This window comes from Chenopodium album, chromosome 18 (assembly GCF_948465745.1).
Source record: "Chenopodium album chromosome 18, dcCheAlbu1.1, whole genome shotgun sequence".
Taxonomy (NCBI): Eukaryota; Viridiplantae; Streptophyta; class Magnoliopsida; order Caryophyllales; family Amaranthaceae; genus Chenopodium; species Chenopodium album.
The window spans coordinates 10,416,273-10,426,410 of record NC_137851.1 but is presented as its reverse complement, the minus strand read 5'-3'; the positions used below and the strand labels follow the sequence as shown (position 1 = coordinate 10,426,410).

Sequence of the window (10,138 nt, the reverse complement as noted above, 5' to 3'; positions counted from 1 at the left end):
GAGTCCATCAATGCAAGATCTTTTCTGGCACATAGGAAGATGTGTAAAGGATTCTCTACTGACTATCTTCACTGATGGTGCGTGGAAGAAGGATAAAAAGGGGCGTGTAGCAATAGGCATAGGCTGGGTAATCAAGAAAGGCCAGGTTGAAATGGCAAGGGGTGGGGAATTCATCATAGCAATATCGCCACTACAGGCTGAGCTCAACGCCATAAAGCAAGGCATCATGAAGGGACGTCAAATAAGTCGGTCAATTGAGATATGCACGGACAACACAGTGGCGGTGAAGATCATCCAGGCTCCTTCAGCTGCGCCATGGGAAGTTCGAAGACTTGCCCAAGGAATCCAGTTTATGAGTAGTATGTTAGATTATTTCTGTTGTAATAAGGTCGCGATGGGGTATAGTGTCCACGGCAGGCAGCAAGGAAGCAACAGTGGGCCTAGACATTACCTCTTATCTTGTTTTCCCATTGTAAAAAAAAAAAAAAATAAAATAATCAAGTTGTTTTTTTTTATACTCCATAGCCCCATGGGAGACTAACAAAAAATAATCAAGTTGATCTTTTATACTCCGTAAAGTGAAATTGGAAAAGTACACTTAGTGGTTTTCATACTATCGTGTATCAGCATTGATAAGTGTATGTTAACGAGTACATCGTGTATTTGTGTGCATATAATAATACAAGTGAATGTATGTAATATGAGTAAGACGGATATAACAAATTTCATATACTCCGTATATACACTAACGTATCAATTAGTACCAAATATAACAAATTTTATTTTCGTGTTTCTTGTTTTTTGTTTTGTAGTTCTAGCTTTCTTATTCGTTTGTGTTTCATAATGGGAGGACCAGTTATTTTCGTTCAAAAAAAGGGGGCAAGACTTGTTATTAGGCAATTGGTCTTACATGCATCCTTATGCATCTAGGATACACGCAACACCAGCCCAATTGCTAAACTCGCCCAAATGCCCCAAAATGAAAACACGACCCAACCCAAACCTTCACTTCTCAAACGCAACCACTCCAATTCCATATTTTAATTTTCAATTTATTTTTTTTAAAAAAAAAACCGTTTTACTTCTTATTAATATTTCAAGAATAAAATTCTGCAATTAATTTCTCTGATTTTCTCTCTCCAAACTCCATTCTCTCTCCTCTACATGATTTTACTTCACTAAAAACTGAAAAACCAACAATGGATATACGAGAAGAGATGCAAAATCATAAGGATTGCCTTAAAAAAGGTAAATTTTCTCTTATTTTTGTCCGAATTTATGTAAATTTTTATGAATATCACTGACTTTCGTCGTTAATTTTTGATACTCTGTTCGATTTTTTTGTTTCATAATCATATTAGGAAACCAATGTTAATGTTCATATTTTTTTATTATGTTCACTTTCTAAAATGCATATGTTCATATTTTTTATGCCTATATTCACTCTCTGAAAAGCTAATGTTCACATTTAATGGAACCTATGAATATGTTCATATTTTGCATGATTATGTTCTTTTTCTGGAATTTATGTATTCACATTTTTTTTTTGAATATGTACATATTTTTAATACTTATAATGCATATGTTTCATAATCATATTATTTTTTATTTCTTTAGTTTTTATGTTCATAATTAAATGCCTTATATTCATAATAATATTTTGTATGTTCATAGATAATTTCAAATATTCATGATGTAAATATGTGTTGTTCATGAAATATTCTCATTAAGTCTGTTTATGCATATGTTCTCTTTCTTAAATGCATATGTTCATATTTTTTACCCATATGTTCACCTTTTAAATGCGTATATTTACTTTAAGGAAACCAATGCTTACGTTCATATGTTGAATTGTTATGTTCACTTTCTGAAATGCATATATTCATATTTTTTTATTCCTATGTTCACTTTTTGTAAAGCTAATGTTCACATGTAAGGGAACCTATGCATATGTTCATATTTTGCATGATTATATTCATTGAAAAAATAAAATGCAGAAAATCTGATGAAATTGATCGAAGCTAACAAAATTCAATTCATATGAATTCAAAACTAGATAAAACATAATCAATTCCAATATTGACGATATCTTCGGGAAGAACAACCAATTTCATATTGCAAGGAACAAATTCAATAGTAAAATTGAAAAAAAGCGAGAAAAATAAAAAAAAATAAAATAAAATAAAAAAAAAAAAAAAAAAAAAGAGGAAAAAGAAATTGAAGAAGGAAGGAGAAAAAACAAAGAAGAAAAATTTTGATGAAAATTTTGATCAAAAAGTTTGATAAGAATTAGGAAAGAAAGGAGAAGAGAGAGAATTGGGAAAAAGAACACCAAAAAATTAAAAAAGAAAACCAAAAATGTAGGCGGGAAGAGACGTTAGAGCAGAAAGTCATGATTTGAGATGGGATGCATTTCAAGAAGAAAGTCATGCGTTTTACCCTTGAGGATATATTTTAGGAAATTATATGATATATTTAATTGCTATATTTTGTGCCTAGAATATTATCTTTTTGGTATCTTTTGATATTTCCTAATTCTATCGTATTAGGGAAACCTTGTATTTTATATTGGCTATAGCCATGATCAATGAAAATCATGCAATTGTGTTTATTCAATTTAGCATGGTATCAAGAGCATGTTGAATTTTTTCCCTTTTTTCACATAAAAAATGGCCGACGGTGATGATGAAACACCACCTCCGCCACCTCCGACTGAAATTAAAACAAATTCCCCGTTCTACCTTTGGTCACAAGATCGACCCAGAGATTTTATTACTCCCTCTCGTTTAAAATCTGACAACTACGATGATTGGGCTGCTGATATGCAAACAGCGTTGGAAGCTAGACGCAAATTCGTGTTCTTAGATGGTACTGTCAATGCTCCTGTTTCGCCATGTACCCAGTCCGATTGGACGGCTCTCAATGCGATGTTGATTTCTTGGATTACCAATACTATTGATCCGGAGGTACGATCTTCTCTTTCTAAATTTTGTGAGGCTAAATTATTGTGGGAGCATCTTAAGAAACGATTTGCTCAAACCAATGGCCCTAGAATTCAACAATTACGTTCCTCGATTGCTAAATGTGAACAATCCCGTAGTATGTCTGTCTCGGTGTATTTTGGCAAATTACATTCTTTATGGCAAGAGTTAGATCATAATGAGCCCTTAATTTCTTGTTCTTGTTGTTCGAAGTGTGTTGCTGGACAATTAGATGAAGCTAGGTGTGAGAAATCGAAATTACATGATTTTTTGATGGGGTTGTATCCTGAATTTTATGCTTCTTTGCGGTCTAATATTTTGTCTCAAGATCCCCTTCCTAGTTTGGATCGTGCATATCACTTAGCAGCAAGAGGAAAGGATAAGAGCAGCAAAGTAAGAGCAAGAACAAACGTCCTTTGAGGCGTTTGGCTTTGATGTTCGTAAAGCAGCAAGTCGAGGCTACGAGCAGCAACATTCTGATCGGGGTACAGCAGTAGCTCGAGAGGGGCAAGGTTTGGGGTGTGATTATAAGTGCAAGAAAGTGGGTCATAAGGCCTCAAATTGTTGGTCGGATAAAACTTGCAACCATTGCAAGAAACGAGGCCATATCGAGGCAAAGTGTTTTGACCTTCACGGATGACATCCCCCAAAAGATGGCAGCCAGGGGGGAAATATGCGAGTGGTCGAGGACAAAGTTCTATGAGGGCCAATGCCGTTTTGGGTTCCAATACATCCTCTCAAGGTCAAGTGTTCTCTAGTGAACAATGGAAGACTATCACGGGTCTATTTAGTAATTCCAATGTTCCTGAAAATCGCTTGAATGGTAATTTTGATGTTTCTTCTTGGATTATAGATACCGGAGCAACTCATCATGTTACTGGACAAAAGTCTTGGTTGATTGATTCTAAAAATTTTGAATGTCCTGTTGGCTTACCTAATGGTGATACTGTCATGGCTTCTTTGATTGGTTCGGTTCGTTTGTCGAACACAATTACTCTTACGGGGGTTCTTTATGTTCCTCATTTAAGTTGTAATCTTATTTGTCTCTCAACTTGCCGATGATCTTAATTGTATTGTCTAATTTAACCCTTTTATGTGTGTTATTCAGGACCAAACGAAGGAGCTAATTGGAACGGGAGCTAAGAGAGACGGATTATATTATTTTAGCAATTCGGATGTGGTGCATCATGTTGGCGTTGGTGAAGCAACCTCAAATTTGGAGTTGTGGCATCGTCGAATGGGTCATCCTTCCGAGAAAGTAGTTAAGTTACTTCCTCATGTTAGTAGTAATAAGATTGTCTAGATAAGGGGTGTGAAGTATGTATGCGTGCTAAACATCCTAGAGACAAATTTCCTCTTAGACATAGTCAAGCTTCTAGAATTTTTGACATTACCCCTACTCGACTCAAAGGCGATAACTACGATGAGTGGGCTGCCGATATTAGAACTGCCCTTGAGGCTCGTCGCAAATTTGAATTTCTTGATGGCACGGTTACAGTGCCCGGATCACCATGTACAAAGTCTGACTGGACTGCTATCAACGCCATGTTGATTTCTTGGCTCACAAATACAATCGATCCCGAGGTTAAATCCTCCCTTTCCAAATTCAGAGAAGTAAAGCCTTTCTGGGATCATCTCCAGAAGTGCTTTGCTCAGACTAATGGCCCCCGAATTCAGCAGCTTCGCTCGTCCATTGCGAAGTGAGAACAGAGCAAGACTATGGCAGTATCAGTATATTACGGCAAATTGCACGCTTTATGGATAGAACTTGATCACCATGAGCCGTTAATCTCCTGCTCGTGCTACTCTTCTTGTACGGCAGGCCGGCTTCATGAGCAACGCCGTGATCAATCCCCATTACATGATTTTTTGATGGGATTATATTCGGATGATTATTTTTCTCCCCGATCAAATATTTTGTCACAAGATCCCTTACCCAGCCTTGACAGAGCGTATCAACTAGTAGTACAAGAAGAACGGGTGCACAATGTTAGAAAAGAGACCGAAGCCACTCCCACCGAGGCTGTTGGGTTTCTCTCTCCAGGCTAATACGGGTGGGGGTGTGGTTCTGTTTTCTCTCACTATAAGAAACAGGGCCATGATCTTGCAAATTGCTGGTTTAAAGCCCCATGTCCTCATTGCTACAAGAAGGGACACGACCCAACTCGATGTTTTGAGGTGGTTGGGTACCCTGTGGGTTGGACATCAGGGCCGAAAGACGGATCGACAGGTCGAGGAAAAGGGGGATGCGTGCTAATGCTAATGTAGCAGCAGCAAGAGAGTCTACGGCACCTCCTTCCTCGAACCAAGCTTTTATTGCTGAACAATGGAAGGCGCTTTCGGGTTTTATGGGTAACGCACATATTCCTGAAAATCGCCTACATGGTATGTTTGATCCGGAGTCATATAGACGCCTTGTTGGTCGTTTAATTTATCTTACTGTCACGCGTCCTGATTTAGCATACTCGGTCCATGTTTTGTCTCAGTTTATGCAACATCCAAGAAGTGAACACTGGGATGCCGCATTAAGGGTGGTCCGATACTTAAAGGGAACTCCGGGACAAGGTATTTTATTGAGGTCTAATTGTGACTTAACTCTGCAGGGTTGGTGTGATTCGGATTGGGCTGCTTATCCCTTCACTCGACGATCTTTATCTGGTTAGCTTGTCTTTCTTGGTAAATCACCTATTTCGTGGAAAACTAAGAAACAATCGACGGTCTCTCTCTCTTCTTCGAAGGCCGAATATAGGTCTATGTCTTTTGTCACTAAGGAGCTAAAATGGGTGAAGGCTTTGTTATTAAGTCTTGGAGTCCAACACCCAAAAGCAATTAAGTTGTTTTGTGATAGTGAATCAGCTTTGCATATTGCAAAGAATCCCATTTTTCATGAACAGACAAAGCACATTGAGATTGATTGTCACTTTGTTCGTGATGCAATTAATGAGGGGTTGGTATCTCCATCTCATGTTTCGACTTCTTCACAGCTTGGTGATATTTTTACGAAGGCACTAGGGAAAGCACAATTTGATTATCTTCTCTCCAAGTTGGGCATTTTCGACTCACATGCTCCAACTTGAGGGGAGTATTGAGATATTATTGTATATTGTTTTGATATGATAAAATATTAGCATATATTATCTTGTGTAATTTAGTTCATTTCCGAAGATCCTAAGATATCTTTTGATACTAGGAATAGGATTTGTAACTTCTATATATTCCCGATTGTGATGAATGAGAAGGCAAGCAATTATCTTTCTAATTCTTCAATAATATTATTGTGAACTATGTCCACACAAAATTTAATTTCCAATAAGAAAGAGAAGTAGTCCTAAAACTCATAGGAAGTTGCATTTAGAGAATAAGGAAAGGGATATGGAATGTACCTTGGTGGTAATGGTGGATTGAGACGAGCACGCGAATCAATCCAAACTGCTAAAGTGGTAAGGTCCTCACCCTTAAGTTCCCATGCCATGGTCACACATCTCCAAACATGAGCAATAATAACTTCAAATCGACTATAAGAACGCCTATTTTCAGTATTCATGGTTTTGTTATTACCATTATTAGCAACCTCTTTGAGCCATTCAATTTTATCCTTGGTTAAAAGTACGAAGGTAGGAGTAACCTTCTTATGACCCTTTTCGATTAGACCAAGCTGACTAAAAAAGCTCAAGTTTTCACCATCAAAAACTTGTGCTTTTGTTGTGGTCTCATCCACGTCCTCAGCTTGTACGACTGGACGATCTAGGAAAGGTGTTACGGCTATTGGCTCGCCTCGAGCAAGCCTAACCCATTCTTGGGTGAAATGGAATGCACTCGTCCCGTCTACAACTACGTGGGACATGCATATTCCTACACTAAGACCGCCACAAGCAAACCTAGTGACTTGTACCGCAAGTAAGGGGAGTTGTTGTATTGGTTTTTCATAGTAATCTAGATAAGGTAGTAGATTATAGAATTTGTGACTAGACTCAACCTCGATGAGCTCCGCGCCCATGCCATTACACTCAAGCTTGAGTCTTCCACCCCCAACCCAACTCAACCGCCCGGCTAAAGGGTAAAATGGGACTAAAACACGGCTTAAGGACTCTTTAAGGGTGTCAAATATTATGTTTGTTGATGAAATCACCAATTTTTCTTGGGTTGGTTTACTAGAGAAATATATTACTGATGAACAAGTAATTTCTGATATTTGATCAAGTATTGATAGGGGTAAAATGCCTTTCCATGTTTCTTCAGCCGGTTTCACTACGTGCCTAGAGATAACTTTCATTTTTTTTTTATGCCTAGAGATTACTTTCACTCTCATCAGGTAAAATATAATAATGGGGATTGAGGGATCAGATCGCGTATTATTATTGGTGTGAAAGCAAGTAATGGGACCAGAATAGAATAGACCATACATAATAACATATTAGGGGAAATTAGACCATACATATCAGGAGGAAAGGAACTAGTAAGATGTCAGAGTGGTCAGTTTCCATTTTTTTCTAAATTATTGATCAAATTCATTTCATGAATCTTGTACTTACTATAATCAGCTAAGAATACATATTATCTTAACGTCAATTATATATTTATGCACCATTCATTTCAATTTACAATGATCGACGTGAAAATATTTATGTTATCTTTTATATTGAAATCGTGTTAAAATTTCCTACTCCGTAGTAATTAATTAAGTGTGTGACCCAAATCATGATTATTGAAATAAGTTTCTACATTGACCGGGCACATAATTTTAAGTAATATAATTGACTAAAATAAAATAAAAAGTATGTGGGGCAATTTGAGTATTATAAAATTGTAAAAGATAGATAATTGATTAATAGTTTATTGAAAAGTAATGAATGTGAGAGGAAAGAAATAATAAAATCCATGTTAATAAAATCCATTAAAAAGTAATAGGGTGGGGACTATGGGAGGAAAGATATACTACCTCCGATTTTTTTTTAGTTGCAACATTGGGGTATTATTTGAGAGATATAAAATATTCCAAAGTTGCAACTAAAAAAATCGGAAATAGTATTATATTTAAATGTAGTATTTTTTTTTTAAAAAAAAAAAAAAAAAGTATAGCGCTTAGGAAAAATTAACAGGAATAATCCCAACTTTGCTTGATTCGCCCAAAATAATTCCAACTTTTGATTATTTTTTAATAATACGAACTTTAATATGAATTTGCTTTCAATGGTCGCGGGTGACTTGTAACCTATTGAATAGGTAACTTTTTTTAAAAAAAAAAGTTTAATGTACACGTGTAATTTCATGATTGGTCAAGAATAAACTTAAACTTAATTTTAATTTTAATTTATATTATTGATTTCATGATTTAATTGTTTAATTAATTAACTTAAATTAAAAAAAATAAAAAATAAAAAACCACCAATGATACAATGGAACAACCGCCGCCCCCAGCCTAGCCTGACCCCCACCTTCGACGGTCGGGGCCTTGCTGACTCCTTGACTTGCCTGTGCCCATTGCGCTGGCTCATTCCCCCCCCCCCCCCCCACCGGCGAAGCTCAACCCACTCCTTTCCCCTTCCTGTTTGGTTTACTGGATTGTTCAAGGTAGGCTTCCCGTTGGGTAATGTGGGTAGTTTTGAGTCTGATTTAAGGTTTTGGGGGCAGGCGAATGCGGGACGAGGGTCGTTCCAGGGAGGGAGGGGGTGTTTATGCGGTGGATTGGGGAGAGGGAATTGGTAGGAGGGCGGCGCATCGGGGTGGTGGAATTTGGGGGTAAGGGTTGTTCGTCGGGGGAAGTGTCGTTTACGCCAACGATTTCCGCCAGCCGAGGAGCGAGCTAGTGCTGACAGCCAAAATGGGGTCAGGCGCGCTGGTGGCAGTGGGTGGCTGGAGGAGGTTTTTTTTTAATTTTTAAACATTCTTAAGGTTTTTAGTTTTTTTTAATTAATTTTTTTTTTACTTTTTAGCTTTTTTTTTAATTATTGATTTTTTTATTTTTATTTTTTGACCAATCACGTCCTGACACGTGTCAGATGACTTATTATAACAAGTTTTATAATCGGTTGGGATCATTAGAAATAAATTCATATTAAACTTCAGATTATTAAAAGATAATGAAAATTGGGATTATTTTGAGCGAACGAGCAAAGTTGAGATTATTCCTGTCAATTTTTCCTAACGCTTATTAAAACACGAAATGAGTATAAATTTCTCAACAATAAATAGGTTATAGATAAATAAAGTAGGATATGCTCTGATAAAAATAAAAAAATAAAAATAAAAAAAAAAGGGGGGGGGGGGGACAAATCAAGTAGGATGAAGGGAGCATATGTAAATTATTGTTAGGTACAATGTGCAAGGATTGAAAGATTGTTAGAGTTTTTAATACAAATTTCAAAGTGTTATATATGTATGCCTCAGCCGCTTGGTATTATGGATGGAGTGGTGTAAACTTATTACAAGATACTCCCTTCGTTTTTCTTTTATTTGTATCACTTGGTTATGCGCGAAATTTTAGGAGAGTAATATAATATTGTGAGTGGGTGAATAATCTATTATACTAGTAAAACATAGATGGGGACCATGAAAGAGAAAGAATGTGAGGGAGAGTAAGGATTTTTATTACATAAGTGGGGACCATGAAAGAGAGAGAAATGATAAAATAATTTAAGTGGGATTTAAAGTAAGAGAGGGAAATGATAAAATATAGTATAAAGTTACCAAATAAGGAAGTGATGTATTTAAAAAAAACACTCATAAAGAGAAAAGTGATGCATTTAAAAAAAACGGAGGGAGTACATAAAATGAGAGAGTCGCGACTAGGTTCACATCACTAAGCACGTCCATGTTGCAAGATGGATTACAAATTTACAATGCAACTTGGGAAACGGAAGATTTAGATAGAGCTAGCAAGCCTGACTCGATTCTAATGACCCGACTCGTGACCCAAAATTGATCCGAAAACGTAAACTCAAAATTAAACCGAATACAAAATTGACCCGACCCAAAGTAGAGTTGACTCGAACTTGACCCGATACCCGAATTGACTAGATTCGAATTAACCCGACACGAAATTGACCAGATACCCGAATTAACCCGACACGAAGTTGACCCGATACTCGAATTAACCCGACCAGAAATTGACCCGACCCGAAGTAACATGACCCAATTTTGGCCCGAACGGACCCGAA

General features: G+C 36.9%; 2 protein-coding genes and 1 pseudogene across 2 annotated transcripts; 2 read left to right on the top strand and 1 right to left on the bottom strand.

Annotated features, from left to right (window-relative positions):
* Positions 1 to 2,669: 2,669 nt before the first annotated feature.
* On the top strand, positions 2,670 to 3,401 carry LOC145591786 (uncharacterized). The gene has a single exon (XM_081648283.1). It carries the CDS (start codon positions 2,670 to 2,672, stop codon positions 3,399 to 3,401), a length of 732 nt encoding a protein of 243 aa, XP_081504409.1.
* Positions 3,402 to 4,304: 903 nt separating this feature from the next.
* Positions 4,305 to 4,685, top strand: LOC145591784 (uncharacterized). Its single transcript, XM_081648282.1, has one exon. The coding sequence runs from the start codon at positions 4,305 to 4,307 to the stop codon at positions 4,683 to 4,685; it is 381 nt and encodes a 126-aa protein (XP_081504408.1).
* Positions 4,686 to 6,309: 1,624 nt separating this feature from the next.
* Positions 6,310 to 7,254, bottom strand: LOC145591783 (spermidine hydroxycinnamoyl transferase pseudogene; annotated as a pseudogene).
* Positions 7,255 to 10,138: the final 2,884 nt, after the last annotated feature.

Excerpts from the sequence above, each read along its gene's own strand:
- LOC145591784 (XM_081648282.1), top strand. The coding sequence starts at position 4,305 with ATGCGTGCTAAACATCCTAGAGACAAATTTCCTCTTAGACATAGTCAA.
- LOC145591786 (XM_081648283.1), top strand. The coding sequence starts at position 2,670 with ATGGCCGACGGTGATGATGAAACACCACCTCCGCCACCTCCGACTGAA.